Source organism: Microcaecilia unicolor, chromosome 4 (genome assembly GCF_901765095.1).
Source record: "Microcaecilia unicolor chromosome 4, aMicUni1.1, whole genome shotgun sequence".
Classification (NCBI taxonomy): domain Eukaryota; kingdom Metazoa; phylum Chordata; class Amphibia; order Gymnophiona; family Siphonopidae; genus Microcaecilia; species Microcaecilia unicolor.
The window spans coordinates 338,947,122-338,967,471 of NC_044034.1; the positions used below are offsets into that span (position 1 = coordinate 338,947,122).

The following is a 20,350-nucleotide window of genomic DNA, read 5'->3' on the forward strand; positions in this document are numbered from 1 at the left end:
CGTTGGGTTGAGTGATTAATGTCAAGAAGAGCAGACTAAGTCCATAACAGATGCTGGAGTATCTGGGCATTCTATTCAACACAGTACTGGAGTGAATCTTCCTCACAGAGCGCAGAAGGATCAAGGCTGTTTCAACAGATTAGTCTTCTCCTCAATCAAGGCAGGCCCAGGGTCTGGGGTTAATGACAGCAGCAATGGAAGTGGTGCCATGGACAAGGGCTCATATGTGGCCATTATATGAATCTCTTCGCCAATGGCTGGTCTCTGATGTCACAAAAGTACAACCTTCATCTTTGTTGGACACTGGTAGCCATTCGGAGTATGCAGTGGTGGCTGTCACCCAGGAATTTAACTGTCAGAACTCCCTTTCCGATAACACAATGAGAGGTGGTGACAATGGACGCCAGAAAGTGGGGTTGGGGAGCTCATTCTAAGTTCCATCTGGCACAGGACACTTGCAAGGAACAGGAGTCTCGGTGGTCGATAAATCACTTAGAGCCTTCTGCAACTTTGCTCCCTTTCTAGCGGGGGCCCTGGTTTGTTTTCCCTGATAATGCGACAGCGGCGGCATATATCAACAAGCAAGGCAGGACCCGCGGCTGTCCAGTGGCAGTGGAGGTGACCTCCCTCATGAGTTGGGCAGAGAAAAATCTTCTTTGCTTGTCGGCTCAAAACTCAGGCACCCATATCACACGCGCCCTGACTTAAAGAATTAAGCTTTAGTGAAAATATCCACCCACATAGCCTGAGAGTCAGATTTAAGATCTTGCAGCAACTTTCGGAGCTCAGGCAATACTCCACTGGTCTTATGGCCCCACTCCTCAGTGTTGCTCCCAGAGCCGTCCTGGAGTTCAGAATCCACGTGATGGTCTGGAGACGCTGGCTGCCAGTGGGCCATGATGGTTGTGTGGTGGAATTGTCAAAAGAGCATCCTTTACCGAGGAACCTTTGCTCTCCTCCGACATGAAGTAAGATCACCAAGATTTAAACCAGAAAATCACTGCAATGGCAGGGGATTGCCTTGATATTACACCATGTTGGGCAGGAGCTGAGACTCAGGCTTCCATGCTGGCAGGTGACGTCACCGCCTTCTTGGAACTTTGACACTTGCTGGGTACGAAAATTTCTGTAGCTTTAATTTAAGAATTTTTAAAGAAACCCATTTTTGAAGAAAAAAATGAAACAGATGGGCATTAAACATTTTGGATTTTTATTCCTCATAAAATAAATGTATTTATTTATGACATTTATAGCCCACATTATCTCAAATAGGATTCAAGTTCAATGTGGCTCACAATATAACAGAGAAACATGACAGCAGATAAGGGCCAAATGGCCCATCTAGTTTGCCCATCCGCGGCATACACTATCTCCTCCTTTCCCTAAGAGATCCCACGTGGCCTCGTCCCAAGCTTTCTTAAATTCAGGACAGCAGCTTTTCTCCACCTGGGAGCCTACTCCATGCATCCACTACCCTTCTGTAAAAAATATTCCTTGAATTACGTCTGAGCCTATTTTTCCTCTTAACTTCATCCTATTCCCTCTCATTTCTGAGTTTTCCTTCATTTGAAAATGGCTCACCTCCTATATATTGCCACAGAGATATTTAAACATCTCACTCATATCCCCTCTTGCCTGCCTTTCGTTGAGTATATTGACCCAGGAAAAAACAATCCCCAGCTAAATCTGCCCTCTCCAGCAGCTCAAAGTGCTTGCTAGTAATTACCTGCAACAGCCTATCAAAAGCAGCAGCACAGAGATGCGGGAACCTGTTACCTATAGAACGCTCCACTCCACCTAGACTGTGCAGAGACATATCAATCCTGTTAAAGGCAGACTTACTGACAAGGTGTTCTGATTACATAGAACAAAAGTGTATATGTGTGTGCGTATATACACACACAGAAAATTACTAATAACATAATATGAAATCCTGGTCATATAACATGTAATGCATAGGATAGAATGTGAATATGGATAGAGTTGTTATTCCATGTTTAGCTAGAGGATTAGTTATTTCTGTTGTCAGCGGTCGATCTTATCAAGTGAGTTTTCGATAATTTACAAAATATGAGATAGTATTCGGGCAAAGAGTTCCATCTGGTTGTACTTTGGTATGAAAATCCAGCATTGTGGATAGTTTTATATTTGATTTCATTACATTGAGGGAAGTGTAACATAAGAAAGTCTCTGGATGATTTTTTAGCATTATGAGTTGATAGCTCTATAAGATTCTGCATGTAAGGTGGGGGTGAGCCATAAATTATTTGGTAGGTGAATGCATATAATGTGAAAGTAATGCGTGAGCTTATAGGTAGCCAGTGCAGTTTGAGTAGAAGTGGGGTCGCTTTGGAGTATCGGGTAGCTTTAAGTACAAGTCGAGCTGATGTGTTTTGAGCAGTTTTGTAATTTTCTGATTAGTGAGATCTTTAAGTCCTGTGTAGACCGCATTGCAGTAATCAAATTTTGATAGTACCAGGGATTGAGTTAATGATCTGAAAATTGCATTTTGAAAATAAGGTCATAATCTTTTTAGTTTCTATAATAATTTGATGTAAAGTTATATAGAGTTTGAGCCCATAAACGTATTTCTTGAAAGAAATAACTGGTGAATCAGTCCAAAAACAGTAAAATGTATTTATTTTTTTAATTTATCCATTCTTATATCCCACAATTATCCAAAAACAAGTTTTGGTTCAATGTAGCTTACAATTATCAGGAGGGATTACAGTGTTAGTATTTGATTACGTGAGAGGTAAATGTGAAGAAGATACAAAGGGTAAGGGTCATGGATTTGATAAACTGCCTTACTGTGATACAATCAAAATGGTTACATTTATTATATACAGGTACTTTTTCTGTCCCTACAGGACTCGGTCTTTTTAGATCTGGAAGATTAGGTGACTTGCCTAGAATCACAAGGAGCTAGAGCGGGAATCAAATCCAGTTCCCCAAGGTCTCATTGCACCAACCATTAATTAGGCTACTTCTCTGGGATTTATTTATTCTTGTTTTCCATTATTGTCCAGAAAAACAAGTTTCGATTCAGTGTGGCTTACAATTTACAGTTATGCGAAGTTATAATGGTTTATTACAGTTATAAAGTGGTGTGAGCATCATTGCCGTATGAAATTACCTATATAATTTCTTGAAAAGGTAGGTCTTCAGTTCTTTTCTGAATTGAAGATAATTAGTAATGCTTCTTGTGGCCTTGGGTATTGAGTTCCGCCATTTGGAGCCCAGATAGCTAAATCCAGCTGTGTAGATGGTTTTGTAAATTATATTTCTGCAGTTTGGTAAATGAAGAATTAAGTAACCTCTGGTTTCCGGGCTTGCATTTCTTGGGGATAGTTCAGTCAGATCTAGCATGTTTTCAGGAGACATGCCAAACAGTATTTTGAAAATGAGGGTTCTAGCCTTGAAGAATGATCTTGCCTTGATTGGAAGCCAGTGTAACTTTTCGAGCAATGGGGTTGCTCTGTCTTATTTCGACTTTTTGAATATTAGTCTTGCTGCTGTATTTTGAACGATTTCAACAATTTTACTATGTTTTCTTTGCATCCTACATATGCTGCATTACAATAGTCTAGTTGTGATAGTACCAGCGATTGTACTATTAGCCAGAAGGCTTGTCCAGTAAAGTATTCTCTAACCCTTTTCAGTTTCCATAGTGTTCTGAAACATTTTGATTTGACTGCTGATACTTGGTTTTCTAGAGATATGTTTATCAAGGATAATGTCCAGTATTTTTAGTTGTGTTTTGATTTGATATGTTTGTTGGTTGATTGTGAAGTTTTGGTAAGAGGTGGGACTGTGCGGACCAGATAGAACCAGGAATTTGGTTTTGTCTCTATTTAGCTTAAATTTGAAAATTGTGGTCCAATTTTCCAGAAGATTCAGGCTTTTTTTTTTAACCTTATCCAATATTTCTGTTATATTGTTGTTAAAAGGGTATGTAAATGGTGACATCATCTGCATATAAGAATTGGATAAGTTAACACATCTTAATGTAGCCCACATTGATAACTGGTTTAAGCTTTGTTGCTGTAGAGTTTGGAGAAGTATGTGGATATGTGAGCAAAAGGGAAGCTGTAGACACAATGGCAGAAGTTAGGAAAATAGAACATCTTAGAAATGTTAAATATCTCTTAGAGAATATGGGATTTGATATACCGCCTTTCTGTGGTTTCAATCACAGCAGTTTATATATTATATACAGTTACTTATTTTGTACCTGGGGCAATGGGAGGATTAAGTGACTTACTACTACTACTTAACATTTCTAAAGCGCTACTAGACTTGCCCAGAGTTTCAAGGAGCTGCACTAACCATTAGGCTAAGGGGGAATATGGTATGTACCTAATAGAGGAATTATGAAGATGTTATAATTTTTCTTTGAATTATATATCTGTTTTCTTTTTAAGCTTATAGTAACACAGAGTTAGCAAACACATATCTGGCGACAGACAGCGAATATTCCCTTCATGACTACATTATGTACAGTAATGACCATCTTTGGCCATTCTTCACAAACCTGGACACCGCTGTTAAAGAAGGAACTACACTTCACCGTGAGACCTGTTGGAAAAATCATGAGCACTTGCACCAGGTAATGCAGATACTACAGAATGTATACTTTATAATGGAGACCAATAACAGAATCTACAAAGACAGCCTACTGCTTTTGTTGAACTTATGGGCCCTTTTACGAAAGGGCTTTAAGTCCTTAACACATGGCTAGCACGTGCTAACAGGCTGCTGCAGAATACATTAAGAGTTTTGTGGTAATTTGCATGTTTGCGTATGCTAAGCCACCCATTACCTATTTTAAAAATATTTTGCTGAGGGGGCTTGTCATGGGTGGAGAGTGGGTGCTCCCATGTTATCCATCTAGCATATTAGGATTTGTGTGCGCTAAATAGGGTGCAGTAATTACTCCCATGTAACTTTTTGCATGTACCGTATGCTAATGGAAATATGGCACACGACCTGAAAAGTTTTTTTTTTTTTTTAAAGTGCTGCGTTAAATTTGGGCTTAGCATGCGGGAAAGTCCCACATTAAAACGCATTTGGCCTAAATTCTATATATTGTGCTCAAAATTGCGCATGGAAATTTAGGTACACTCCCAAGCTCTGTGCACAATTTATTCATTCTTATATCCCACTATTACCCAAAAACAAGTTTCAGTTCAAAGTGGCTTACAATTTTACAGTTAAGCAAAGTTACAGTGATGTGGAGATCTTGGTAGCGTGAATGGCTAGCCATAGAATTTCTTGAAAAGGTAGGTCTTCAGTTCTTTTCTGTACTGAAGATAGTTTGTAATGTTTCTTGTGACCTTGGATATTGAATTCCACCATTTGGATCTCAGATAACTAAATCCAGATTGACTTGTAGGTTAAGTTTCTGCAGTAGAGTACTACTTAACTACTAAGTAGTAGGTAGCCTCTGGTCTCTGACCTAGCATTCTTGGGGATAATTCAGTCAGGTCTAGCATGTATTCAGGTGACATACCAAACTTTTTTTTTTTTTAAACTAGCACCCTAATTTTCAAAATACTGTCTTGCTTTGATTGGAAGCCAGTGCAGCATTTCATGCAATCGGGATTCTCTTTCATATTTCAAGTTCTTGAATTTGTCTTGCTTCCATGTTTTGAACGGTTTGTTGTGATTTTAGTGTGTTTTCTTTGCACCCTATCTGCATTGCAGTAGTCTAGTTGTGCAGGCAAACCAAACCACCACAAGGGTGGAGGTACACAAATTCCTACGAAAAATAGAGTCTGAGGAAAGGGGGGAGTAGGAGGAGTGGGCTCTTCAACAACACCAGTAGGCGACGTGAGCTAGGAACAATCTCTTTATTTAAATATACACTCGACACAGCCGTGTTTCGGCGCAAAAAGTGCCTTCCTCAGGAGTCTTGTGATATATAGATATACCAATGTTAAGCACAAATAGAATGAAAACAAGGCATCTGCTACAATGATAATCCACTGCCAATGCAGGAAAAAGGCTCAGCGTATTCAAAAACACTTCCGTGAAGTCAAAAAAACCAGCGTATTCAAAAACACTTCCGAGAAGTCAAAAAAGTACTTCCGTGAAGTCAAAAGTAGTCTAGCTATGACATTATCATCGATTGCACTGTTAGACGAAATGATTGTCTGGGTAAATAGTCTCTAATTCTTCTTAGTTTCCAGTGTTTTGAAGCTCTTTGATGTGAGTGCTGATACTTGGTTTTCAAGAGATTAAATGTTTATCAAGGATGATTCCTAGTACTTTTAGCTGGGTTTCAATTTGGTATGCTTTTTGGATGATTTGTGAAGTTTTGGTAAAAAGTGGGGTTGTGCTGGCTTGATAGAACCAGGAATTTGGGTTTATCTCTATTTTTGAGTTTGAAGGTTGTGGCCCAGTTTTCCATGATGTCCAGACCTTTTTTGACCTTTGCCAATATTTCTGTGATATTGTTGTTAAAAGGTATGTAAGTAGTGACATCATGGGCTTTTTTTTTTTATTTATAACCATTTAAATTTTTACAAGCGATAAAACAACTTGCTGGAAATACAGAGAAAATAATATGTAGGAATTATTTCAGTCAGGTAATTCTATTCTCTTCCTTAGACCACTAAATAGGGAGAGCGAAACAAGATAAGGAGATCAATTAAACAGTAAACAGAAAAAAAAAAAGTGGTATTAACCTGATTATCCCCAGATATTACTCGTCTAAATTCATTATTCCACATTGATCATCTGGTTGGCTTCTTCAAGGCCAATACGGTGTATAGTCAAATCATTTCATTGAAAACATACTTATTGTCCAATATTAGTTAAAAATAATACATCTGATTACATTCTTTCTCTTTTAAAAACCAGAAGTTATTTAACGATACATATACTTAATTCTCTAATTCAAATCCCACTGATTAAAGTAATCCCAGTTTTCACAGGCTTCACTTCTTTTAAAGTAATAATTTGAGGAAATATTTCTGAGGAAAACTTTAGGAGTCATACCCGGAACTCTGGGAAAAACAATAATCTCGATATTAATCATCTATAATATTCATTTTATTATTCAAAATTTCTGGTCTATTATCATTTTCAAAATCATAGCCACATCTTGCTCATGTAGAATCATTTGTTATATCAATTTTTTGATTTGTCCATGTAACTCTCTAATAAAATTATATCTGAAACAAAATTATTTACTGCCACCATTAGGTCCCGAAGCGCCTTCCAGATGGTATTCAATGTGACCTCCATGGGAGCCAAAAACTCCAAGTTGATTTCTCATAGGTGTTTAGAAGTGGTTCCGCCGATTCAGGTTCTGCTGTAAACGTCCTCCGTTTCAGCATATACCTCTAACTCACTCCTCCACTCCTTTGGACATGGTGGTTGACTAATTCAGGAGCGATGGAGTTGTATTTTCCAGGTCCAAGAGCGTTGACGCTCCTTCGCCGGCGCTAATCAAAGGACTCACTAACCCTTTCATCTGCGGGCAGTTCGTCGCGCAGCGGGTCCCGCACTTGCTGCTCAGGGGATAAAACGCTGGCCATCGGTGGCTGACCGCCGGTTGTCCCCTTCCTCTCAGTTAAGGTAACTGCAATTGCAGAGAGGAAATTTACATAAAGAAGACGAAACTTCAGAGGGCAGCTGGGCCGTTGGGCATACGAACTTCAGGTCACCATCTTACCACTGTCCCAGTTTGGGACACTCTTTGTCTGGTTTCTCTTCAGAGGCCTGTGTGATATGGGTAACCCTTCAGCATAGCCCTCTAAGTCATTGAAACACACAAGCCCTTCCACCCCTACAAGGTGGTGTCCCTTCGGAGGGGGTGACGTCATGGGCTTTAACCCATTCATATATGCCAATTTGCTCTAGTTTTTTCCCTGATTGGAACCATCATGACGTTGAACAGTATAAGTGATATTGGTGAGCCCTGAGGCACCCCACACGCAGCGATCCAAGAGGATGAAAGTTGATTAGACATCTTTACAATATAGAATCTGGTCCTCAAGAAACCATTAAGCCATGCAGCCACTGCACCGCTAATTCCCTTATTGTCGAGCAGGGTCATTAGTGTTGCGTGGTCAGCTAGGTCGAAGGCACTTGACATGTCGAATTGAAGCAATAGTATCTTTTGTCCTTGGCATATTAGTCTTCTGAATGTTGTTATCAGAGTTATTATGACTGTCTCAGTGTTTTGTAGTGGTCTAAAACCTGATTGAGATTTGTGGAGGATTGAGAAACACATCAGGTATTCCATTAGTTGTTGTGCTACTAGACCTTCCATTGTTTTGGTCAGTAATTGTATTGAGGCCACTAGTCTATAGTCAGTGATTTCGCTGATCTTGCTAGTAGTATTTTGGGGGAATCAGAGTGAGTACAGTGTTGCCTTTATCAGAGGGGAAGTGACCATTTGAGAACATGTATTCTATGTGTTCAGTAAAGCATTTGATGAACCAGTCTGGTGGGTTTTTCATCATATAATTTGGGCAACTGTCTAGTATGCAGTTTGTGTGTATTTTGTCAGTGCTGTTTTAAATGAGCTGGCTGTTGGTATTTTGAAGGATGACCAAATTCTGTCTGCCTGGATATGATCATTGTTGTATTCATATTTGTGTGAGAAGTCTGTGAGAGATGTTTGTGTGACAGAAAGATTTGATCTTTTTCTTTTTTGTTCAAAGTATTGTGCAAGTTCGTCTGCAGTGGGTGTTGTTTCATTTGATGCTAGTAAAGATGGGGTGTTTAGTAGATTATTCATAATTGATAACTTTATTCATATTGATCTGTGTTAGCGTATGTGCCGTAGTGTTCTGCTTTGGCTCTCTTTAGGCTATGTTTGTATGTTCTTAGAGCTTTCCTCCATATATTGTTTGTGTGTGATTTTGTTTTTGGACCATTTTCTTTCTAATACCCTACAGAGTTTTTTCTTCTCCAGTAGCTCATCGTTAATCCAGGGACGTGGTTGCTTTTTACTTTTTGTTTTCTTTTTGAGTGGTGCTATTTTGTTCAGTGTGTGTTCACTTAATTCATCCCAGTTTCTCAGGAAGTGGGTGTTATTGGGCAATAAGTTTGATTGTTCATTCAGCACCATTGTCCAAAACCTATGATTATCCATCTTTCCTCTGGTTATGTAGGTGTGTGATGTTTTTGGTGCCCTGTTCTTACCGTTCTCTTTCCATTGAAATGTGAATGAGAGTTTTTTTGTGGTCTGACCATTCGTTTTAAATTTACTACATTGTAGCTTCATTGCATGCCCCCTAGTCCTAGTATTTTTGGAAAGCGTAAACAGACGCTTCACGTCTACCCGTTCAACTCCACTCATTATTTTATAGACCTCTATCATATTTTTTTTTGTTTGTTTTTTGTTACATTTGTACCCCGCGCTTTCCCACTCATTGCAGGCTCAATGCGGCTTACATGGGGCAATGGAGGGTTAAGTGACTTGCCCAGAGTCACAAGGAGCTGCCTGTGCTTGAAGTGGGAATCGAACTCAGTTCCTCAGGACCAAAGTCCACCACCCTAACCACTAGGCCACTCCTCCACTGTTGCTACTATTTGAGATTCTACATGGAATGTTGCTATTCCACTAGCAACATTCCATGTAGAAGTCGGCCCTTGCAGATCACCAATGTGGCCGCGCAGGCTTCTGCTTCTGTGAGTCTGACGTCCTGCACGTACGTGCAGGACGTCAGACTCACAGAAACAGAAGCCTGCGCAGCCTTCTACATGGAATGTTGCTAGTGGAATAGCAACATTCCATGTAGAATCTCCAGTAGTAGCAACATTCCATGTAGAATCTCCAATAGTATCTATTTTATTTTTGTTACATTTGTACCCTTTGCTTTCCCACTCATGGCAGGCTCAATGCGGCTTACATGGGGCAATGGAGGGTTAAGTGACTTGCCCAGAGTCACAAGGAGCTGCCTGTGCCGGGAATCGAACTCAGTTCCTCAGTTCCCCAGGACCAAAGTCCACCACCCTAACCACTAGGCCACTCCTCCGCCCCTCAGCATCTCCCCTCAGCCGCCTTTTCTCCAAGCTGAAGAGCCCTAGCCGCTTTAGCCTTTCCTCATAGGGAAGTCGTCCCATCCCCTAATTGTTCAGTTTCAATCCAATCTCTGAGTATTGCTGTCTTATTGACTGCTGACCTTGCGTTTATATAGCCTATAGGAATCAGAACATATGTAACATATTTAATGTTGGTGTGCTTAACAGCTTATAGTTGTCTGGTATGGAGTCCAGGTGTGCGGATGTTATAATGCCGTTGTATCGCTCCATGGTGCGACCGCACCTGGAGTATTGTGTTCAGTACTGGTCTCCGTATCTCAAAAAAGATATAGTAGAATTGGAAAAGGTACAGCGAAGGGCGACGAAAATGATAGTGGGGATGGGACGACTTTCCTATGAAGAGAGGCTGAGAAGGCTAGGGCTTTTCAGCTTGGAGAAGAGACGGCTGAGGGGAGATATGATAGAAGTGTATAAAATAATGAGTGGAATGGATCGGGTGGATGTGAAGCGACTGTTCACGCTATCCAAAAATACTAGGACTAGAGGGCATGAGTTGAAGCTACAGTGTGGTAAATTTAAAACGAATCGGAGAAAATTTTTCTTCACCCAACGTGTAATTAGACTCTGGAATTCGTTGCCGGAGAACGTGGTACGGGCGGTTAGCTTGACGGAGTTTAAAAAGGGGTTAGATAGATTCCTAAAGGACAAGTCCATAGACCGCTATTAAATGGACTTGGAAAAATTCCGCATTTTTAGGTATAACTTGTCTGGAATGTTTTTACGTTTGGGGAGCGTGCCAGGTGCCCTTGACCTGGATTGGCCACTGTCGGTGACAGGATGCTGGGCTAGATGGACCTTTGGTCTTTCCCAGTATGGCACTACTTATGTACTTATGTACTTATGTGCAGTCTAACTTTTTTGAGGTTGTGGTCATGTTGATTTTTATACAGATTTATCTTTTCGCTGTCGGTTAGCAGTTTGGTCGCTGGTTTATTGTTAGGGTTGTATTTTGGCTCTTCCATATGGTATTGGGAACATCATCTGTTGGAGATAAGTACAGGGATTTTGTACCATTTGTTATGAGGTGTAGCTTGCATCCCAGTTATCCATACTATGAACATTTGGTAGGTTATCTGTGTTTTTGTATTAGCCATTTTGAGGTGTGTTGAGAGACAGTTAGAGGCATATTTTCAAAGCACTTTGGGAGGCTAAGTTCCATAGGTTTCTATGGAACTTTGGGAGGCTAAGTGCTTTGAAAATGAGCTAATTAAGCAGTCAGCAATTTGTTATTTATAGAACTTGAGATTGACTATAATTTTTTATTTTGTGTTTCTTAATCTGTGGTAATTGTGATGCTTGTCTTGTGGGGTTGTGTGGGTTGTTAGTTAGATTTAGTAGTATTGTACACTTATGTTAGAGGGTGATGTATCGGTGGTGCTGATGGGTTATGTGATGTTGGGGATCTGTTTGTCACCCTGGAATATGCAGATTAGGAGGGCTTTTTTGCTGTTAAAAGCGTTTGTGTGTGAGACTATGGCGGCCTGCTATTCCATCAAGTCCGGCGCCGATGTCCCAGCTGTTCTCCATTGTGCGGTTCAGGTTTGCAGTTCTGGGGCTCCTGCTGGCAATCTGTTGGATGGGAGAAAGTTCGCTTCCAACCACCAAGACCTCCAGCAACTTGGTGCTGGGTCTCTGTGCTCCATCCGGCGTTCTGCTCGTGGTCCACCACGTGGTGCCGGTCTCACCAGTGGCAGTCCCAAAGATCCAGTGTCTGTGGGATGGGTGAAGTGAGCGCTCCAGCTGTTGGGCTTGCCCTGTTGGGATTCTGCGGTCTTGTCCCATTGTGATTTTGCATACCTGTCAGCTTTTGGCAGCTCTGCCTCTGCCCTGTTTGGCACCTAAATATGTGATTGAGAACACAGTATGTTAAGAGGAGGAAGGCAGGACCATAGTGCTATGATGTTATAAACCGAGTATTACTATTGGCAACCTATGCCGGAGTAGTATGGTATCACTGAGCACTATTAATTTAATTTATTTATAAGATAGTATTTGTATACAACACGGGTGATTTTGAACTTAATAGCATATATAAAAATCATAAAAAATGGTTTCTGATAGTTTTGACACATTGTAAATAGTATACCATGCCATACTTTGCAATGTTTTTGAATATTTTTACTGCTGTAATTGTCTATTGCTCATGTTTGATCTATTCTTATTGTACACCGCCTTGAGTGAATTCCTTCAAAAAGGCGGCAAATAAATCCTAATAAATAAATAATGTGCAAAAAGATAAAAATGACCTTCAACACCCAGAGTTGTGATTTGAAAGAAGAGTGAGAAAGCAGAGAACCTCAACACTGAATTAAATATGATCATTTGTGGTAGTATAGGTATATTTCATAAGTTTCTGTGAATAATTTAATTGATTTTTTTTTCATAATTTTCTGTCTCTTTGAATGCCAAGGAGACTCATCAGGACATGCTAGTGAAGCAACACTTGAGTGCCATGCACAGCATTGTCAAAGTGACAGGAAGAGCCATAGTAACAGCCTTTGACCTTTCCCGGATGAAATCTGCCTGTGACTTGGGAGGTATAATAAAACAATTTGCATATGGTTGATTTCATACTGATTACACCTTGAATACCCTTGGTTAGAAAGTGTATGGCCAAGATGAAGATAACGCTGAATCCTCCCACCTGTGTCCTTCCTCAGCTCATGAGGATCATCAGATGGCACCCACAGGAGTAGCAGAAGTAGCAACTGGAAGGAAGATAAAATCAAGCCCTGAGTTGGCTTTGCTACTGCCTTCCACATTACCAAGGAATCCATATGAGAGTTGGAGGCCCTGCATTGGCTTCTCCTTCTTTTGCTTGTGCTGTGGGTAGTGCCTGAATACTTCCCCCCCCCCCCCGCTCCATGTTATCAGTAGGATCAGATGACAGCATAGTGCCTTCATAATTTGGCACTGTGGGCAGTTGCCTATGTTTATTCCAAAATCTGAGTCTAAATAGAGTAATATTCCAGTTGTCTAACCAGCCATGACCCACCTAAAGAGGACTGTGTATATGTACAGATTTGTTGAGCAGCTACAAAAATTGACTTTTTCAGATTCATTACCTTAGGAAACTTTCATTCCCACTATTTTAATATGAAGATGTACGGGTCAGTATTAGCAGAGGTCAGCACTGGTTTTAAGTACTGACTGCTGCCAACTAAAATAGACCCGCATATTCAATTCTAAGCCTCATCTGAGCACTGGCATTGACTGTGCAGACCTGTGGGAATATCCGGAAGTTATGTGGGTACAACCAATGTGCAGTACTGTACCTGCATACTTAACTGAGCAAAGTTAGGACTGATGTTTCCAAAGTCCAACTTGCCCACTTAGGTATGCGAGGACTGGCACTGAATATCACTGGTGCCCACATAACTTCAGGACCACCTCACCATCACCCAGACAGTATCGAAGTGGTCAGAGCCAATATTCAGCAGCACTGCCCAGTTAAGCGTGGCTGAACTTCAGTAGCCAGGCAGCTCAGCCTCTTCTGCCCACTTAAAGCCTACTGCATATCAATCCTGTTATTACTGCTGACTGCCTAGCTACTGCTACTCTTGTTCCTTCCAGCTAGCCGCTGCAACAATTGGAAATCTAAACTAGTCTTCGGCAATAGAGATGGCCACAATGTCTTACAATCGGAAATGGGATTAGAGTTTAGAAGTTCAAAATTGCTGTTTCTCCAAAGCAAGGTATACTGGATCCCAATATGCATTCAGGAAAGAGGAGAATGAAGTCTCCTGTTCCCACTAACTATTGATCTCCACATATTTCATCTGTCTGAAATCTGCTGGTGCAGTGTGTAATTCCACAATGTGTGCTTTTAGCCTTTTTTAAAGTAGGAATTCCTAAGTGTGTATTTAAGTCAAGGGGAGAAAAAGTATGTATGTAGTTTTTGCATTTTCGAGACTGTAATTTTCCAGCAATGTTCTACCTGCACAAAATCAAGAAAACCAAAAGTAGGGACAGACAAATAGCCTTCCTAGCAAGTCCACAAAAAACACTCCAGATGTCATCACAAACTTTGAGCGTTGTACTCAAAGAGATATTTGAAGACTTTACATGTGAACCATCAATAGGTATAGCTCGAGAAACTCCTGATGCAGGCGTTACATGCTGAAACACTGTTCCGTGTCAAGTCTTTCTCCAGTTTGATGCTTCAATAAACGTTTGACTGTTTTTGATCCTATCTCTGGAGTGTTTCTGTGGACTTGCTGGGAAGGCTATTCGTCCGTCCCTACTTTTGCATTTCCTTGATTCTGTTTCTCTACGTAGGATTTTTTTCCTTCTTTTTTGTGACCTACCTGCACAAAAAGCAGATGTAATTGTTGGGGCAAGTTTCAAAGTGAAAGTGCCCGAAACGTGGAGCAAAGTCTTTGAGTAAAATGTACCTGTAGACTTGGTCAAAACGGGTAGTTTGAAAACTGGCCTATATATGAATCATCATCACTGGATTGCAGCCATTTAGTACACAGCTGTGTGAGAAGGAGAATGTTAATGGAGAAGAAAGAAGAAAACTGAGTCTTAACCTCTCTAGACAGATGCATTTAATTGCGAGTGATGCAACAATGAAACAGCAGAAGATAACAGTAATTGCATAAAACTTATCTGTAAGATTTTCAGCAATGTTTTTTTTCCCCATAGGTGGTACTGGAGCTCTAGCACATGAGTTGGTCCAGATATACCCAAACTTAAAGGTCACGGTGTTTGACCTTCCCCATGTCATCGAGAACATTTCTTCTTTTCAACCCCTAGGACAGTGTGCTGCTCGGGTGACATTCACAAAAGGTGTGTATAATATATGTATATGACTTGCAGGTCTTCAAAAACCTGAACAAAATATGGCGGAGAAATATCACAAGGACCAGTTTTTCTGCCTCCGTTATTTACTTATTTATTTGTACCATTTGTGTCCCACATTTTCCCACCTATTTGCAGGCTCAATGTGGCTTACATTTGCTGTAATGGCGATTGCCATTTCCGGACTACAAATATGCACATGGTTTTGCAATCAAGTGCGTACATACATGGTGGAAGAATGCATTGTGATCTTGCATACATATTAGCACATGGTTTTACAATCAAGTGCGTACATACATGGTGGAAGAATGCATTGTGATCTTGTGTAGGTGTCAGCATTGTGTAGTTGCGGTACTGCACTCTGCTTAATCCCTGCCTTCATCCTGGTTTCCCCCATTACCAGGATTTTCTGTGTGTATCCCCTGTTTTCTTAAATCCCATTACTGTTTTGTCCCACCACCACTATTAGTGTTTTGTTCTATAAACTCACCTCTCTGGCTGTGAAGAAATGTTTCTTTATTACTTAGGCATAACAGAGTTTTGTCTAAGCTTTTTGGAGAGGGTCTTGTGCTTACCTGCAATGATCCCTTTCTCTCATGCACTGAAGCTGAAGACCAGTTGCTTTTCCAGTCCCTACCAGCAAAAAAAACAAGGAGAGGCCAGCTGGGGCTGGAGTTGCAAGAGCCTGTTCTATTGCTCCCTTCTCTTTGCCAACACCATGAGTTTGGAACTTGCTCGATATGCCAGTAGAGCAGAGAGAGAGAGAGAGTTGCGGCAGAAGAGGCTCAGGTGATCTGAAGGAAAGAGGAAAGTAAGGGGCAGACAGTGTTGCCAGGTGGGCGGTTTTACCGCCCAATTGGGTGGTTTTACGCGACCCGCCGCGGGAAATTTTTGCCCGCGGCGGGTTGCGGTTTTTTGGGCTGCTTTTGGGGCTTCAGGGCGGTTTTTTGGGCGGCTTTTTCAGCCGCGGGGGGCGGGGTTAGTGACGTTTTTGGGCGGGTTAGTGACGTTTTGGGCGGGGCCGATGACGGGGAGGCGGGGCCGTGACGGCGGGGGCGGGGTTGATGACGGCGGGGGCGGGGGTGATGATGCGGGGGCGGGGGTGTCAGGGGCGGGGTTTGAGTTTGGGCGGGTTTTGGGTGGTTTTTATGCTGGATTGGGTGGGAAAAAAATTTTCCACCTGGCAACACTGGGGGCAGATGCTAGAGGACTGGGAGAAGCAGTGGATAGATACCGAGGTTGGGGGAGGGGCTGAATTCTGAGGAAGGAGATGGAGGCAGGGGAAATGGGATACTGGGAAGGGGGGAAAGGGAGAGTTGAGGGGTAGAGTTAGTGGAGTTTAAGGAATGAACCAAGTGGGCCTGGCGGGGTTTCTAGTCCTCCGTCAACTGAAGAAACAAAAGCAGAGCTGGGGCTGAAGTAGTAGCAGGAACTGAACTTAAACAGGAGCAGCAGCAGCTGCAACAGTGAGGTAAGGGTTGGGGGAAAGACTGGTGAAGTGAGGCTGTACTGTTGGTAGGATGCAATATGCTAGGGGTGAGAGAAACTGGTGGGGCTGTGCTGGAGAAGTCAGTTACTTGAACTCACAAGAGTCCAGGCTTGTAGGGACTTTTCATGTGGGTTACAACAATTTTTATGTCCCACGAAACCATGGAACGCCTCTTTGAAGAGGCTTGAATGATGCAGCCCTACATAAATGCGCCAAAGGCTTATACCGAAATCATTTTCTTCTACAGAGTAGTGAAGTGCATCAGTAGTGCAGAGATACAGTGATAGTGCGGGGCTGGTGGTTGGGGGGCAGGGATAGTGCTGGGCAGACTTATACGGTCTGTGCCCTGAAAAAGACAGGTACAAATCAAGGTAAGGTATACACATGAGTTCATCTTGTTGGGCAGACTGGATGGACCGTACAGGTCTTTTTCTGCCGTCATCTACTATGTTACTATACTGAAGTTGGTTGGTAACAAAATTTCTGCACGGGCAAGCAGGGATAATGCTGCCACATGCATGGATGACATTCTAGTGGCACCCCTCCTCACACAATTCAACACAGCTCTCCAGAACTCAGGAGAGCAACTCGGTCTGTTAATTCACCAGCCACAGCTGACAATAAAACAAGAGGATATTCCAAGAAACTAATTATCAGCAGATTGAAAACATAATAGTAGAAAGTGGGGTTCTTATTTCACATAGTGCATATTTAAGCTGTGCAGTCAGTTGCAAGAAGATGTGGTCAAGGCAACTAACAAGGTGGGGTTCAAAAGAGGTTTGGACAAGTTCCTGGAGGAAAAGTCCATTAAATATTAGCCAGGTAGACTTCAGGTCCTATTTCTCATCCTGGAAATGAGCTAGGAGAAATATTTATTGTTTGGGATCTGCTGGATACTTGTGACCTGAACTGACCACTCTTGCAAGAATGCTTGGCTCGATTAACCTTGGTGTGTGACTCAGTATGGCTTTTCTTATGTTATTAATAATAGAAAGATATGTTAAAAAAAAAAAAAAAAAACACTGCCCCAGTGGGCCACTTTCAGGTACCTGTGGAGAATCCAAATAAAAATCACCATGTGAAATTGGTTAGCTGTGCAGACTATCCAGGCGCTATTCCTCTGCCTGCTCCAGCAATTTACAGGTCAATGAAGCAGGCAGACAGTTATAAAAGCCACAACTGCACTACTCCTTCTATCCCCTGTAACATCTCGCCTTTTCTTTTTTTTTTTTTAAGCTGGAAGAAGCATGAAAGTCAATCTACTCAAATAAACTTACTGCTTTAAAAATAAAGGTCAAAAACTCTTCTTAGAGGTTCACAAAAAATCTAAACTGAAGCTGGAAAACCTTAAAGGGTCACAACAAATATCTACTGCCTCATACAGAGGGCATATAGTCCCATAATAATGTTCTTAAGGAGTTCCACTCCCTGAGCTTCCTTCCCCAGTTAGAACTCCTCCAATGTCATTCCAGAGCCAGAATTCACACTACAAGGTTATGCCTACCTTAGAGAGAGTGAGCAGACATGTCCTGATGCTGTATGCTTCTCCAACTGATACAAGGACGTAAGACCTTTGAAGTCAGAATGATTGAATATTTTAACACCCAACAGAAAGGACTTAACAAGGACCTGGGGTTCCTAGCCCATTATAAACCATAAAGCTGTATGTCTCTGTTGATCACCCCACCCCTCACCTATCCACACCCATCCTGTTAGAATATCACTGATATGCTTTGATGTCCCCATGCATACCTCCTACCCACCCCCATCCTCCCACCCTGTCAGACTGTCATAGTAATGCTTGAATGTTTTCACTTATATACACTGTCAGCTAGCACATTTGCTTATTTCCGATCTGACGAAGAAGGGCAACCTTCGAAAGCTAATCAAGAAATGTATTAAGTTATGTCCAATAAAAAAAGGTATCATCTTATTTTCTTTTCCATGTTTTATTTTGTTTGATTTCTATTGATAACCAACTGATACAGAAACTTATACAAGAAGCATCTAAAGTACTTCCTGAGGCAGCAGAGCCACTGATTTCTCCCCCCCCCCCCCCCCCCCTCCAATATGTGCACCAGAATTTCAGCACTCAGATGCTGTGTATCCTATCCTGGGATTCCGTCATCTAGGGATGGAATTCCCCAGCTTATTACTCCACTGAGCCTTTTTTAGATGATGTGGATTGTACTAGAACCCAGTGAAACAACTCACTATAGAAATGTTTCTCCAGATAATGAATCACCAGAATAAATAAGAGGACTTATCTCAGTTTCTTACAAAAATTAGCAAAGGAGGAGTGGCCTAGTGGTTAGGGTGGTGGACTTTGGTCCTGGAGAACTGAGGAACTGAGTTCGATTCCCGGCACAGGCAGCTCCTTGTGACTCTGGGCAAGTCACTTAACCCTCCATTGCCTGCCGCATTAAACCTGCCATGAGTGGGAAAGCGCGGGGTACAAAATGTAACTAAAAAAAAAAAAAAAAAGGCATCCTTCCTGCCAGGTCTTCCAGTTCAGGAGATTTTCCAGGACCATCAGCTAAAAATATAGCAGAACTTCCTTTGCAGTCTTGCCTCCAAAAGGCTGGACCTCACATATAAAATACAGCCAGCTCCAGGTTGTATCGGCTTCCCCACTAGTTGGTGGTTGTAAAAGCAGCCCTAAAAACTAGCTAAAGTATCTAAAAATGATTGAAAATATTGCTGGGTAAAGACTCTAGAACACTAGATACAGTGGAAAGGAAAGTCTTTCAAAATGTCACGTTAAACTTAAAAATTACTACTGATCAGTTGCAAATGTTGACATATCAATTTGCCCTGTGGCAGCAGTGTTCCTCAACTATCAAAACATTTCCTCAGGATTTCTCTGCTAAGCTGATTCTTCTATTCAAAGATCTCAACAACTGCCAATTTCATCTTAAATGTTCTAGCTGCAAAGTGAATGATAGAGCATCTCAAGCAGTGGTGATTGTGGTGGGAAAGTACAGAACGGCATGGGCTAAGAGCATCTGGCTTCCGAGAGGACCTACATGATTGTTTGGAAGATGTGCCTGTCTGGACGATTCATTTAATTTATTTGAAGAAAAAGTAAAAGATAATCACATTAATCAGAGTCAATTACTCCACATTTAGGGAGTAATCCACACAACTGCCAAACCAAGCTGCTTCCAGTCTCAGACCACGTGCCTTTTTATACGTAACAGGATCAAACTCCATACTTTCAGTAATTCTACTCCCACAAATGATATCAACCACAACTGTATCAGGGAGACCAAAGCCTAATTACAGTAGCAAAAACCATAGGAAAGAAAGCAATGACTCTCCTCCACCACTACCAACCAAAAGTCAGTACTGGGTTTTTGACAGGCGTCCAGTGATGAGCAAATTTCATCTGTCAGAGGAGGCTTGGCTATGAATTACAACAGAGCACTGGGTACTCCAAATCCTATCTCAGGGACACAAACTAAACTGTACCCCCCCCCCCCCCCCCCATCATTTGGATCATCACAAAACCTTGCAGGAATAGGAACTTAGTACTTAACAGCTTGTGCAGTCGAGGAGGTCCCTTCTCTGCAGAGGAGCCAAGATTTTATTCCACATACTTTATGATCCCTAAAATGTCAGGGCTGCTGTAGCCCATATGAAATCTGAGGCAGCCCAATGTCTTTCTAAAAATGTACTTGTAAAAGATCTTCCCCTACACACCCCCAAGATTGCTAAGAAGTATCCCTAACTACACAAGCTTTGATACTTAAGGCAATGTGACATCTGCCATCCAGCCTATTTAGAGTAGACCCCACACTCTGAAATGCACTTCTTGAAAGGCTTTGTTCAACACAAGACTAGTTCAACTTCAGGAAACAGGTGAAAGCTTGGCTCGTCTTCCAAACCTTTAATGAGGAAAAACTAACTTGCTAGTCATACAAGAAGTAACACCATCTGCACATACAGGACTTGCTTATCCACTTCTACCCTAGCTGAGATCATATTCATGCACTT

The 20,350-nt window shown here is 41.6% G+C and overlaps 1 protein-coding gene across 4 annotated transcripts in view; it reads left to right on the forward strand.

The window, feature by feature from the left end:
• ASMTL (acetylserotonin O-methyltransferase like) overlaps positions 1–20,350 on the forward strand; it is an 80,015-nt gene that overhangs the window by 43,512 nt on the left and 16,153 nt on the right. For all 4 annotated transcript variants that reach the window (XM_030202107.1, XM_030202109.1, XM_030202108.1 and 1 more), the window contains 3 exons: positions 4,424–4,609; positions 12,473–12,599; positions 14,710–14,853. In XM_030202107.1, coding sequence (XP_030057967.1) covers positions 4,424–4,609; positions 12,473–12,599; positions 14,710–14,853 — 457 coding nt within the window. The remainder of the gene's footprint in view (positions 1–4,423; positions 4,610–12,472; positions 12,600–14,709; positions 14,854–20,350) is intronic.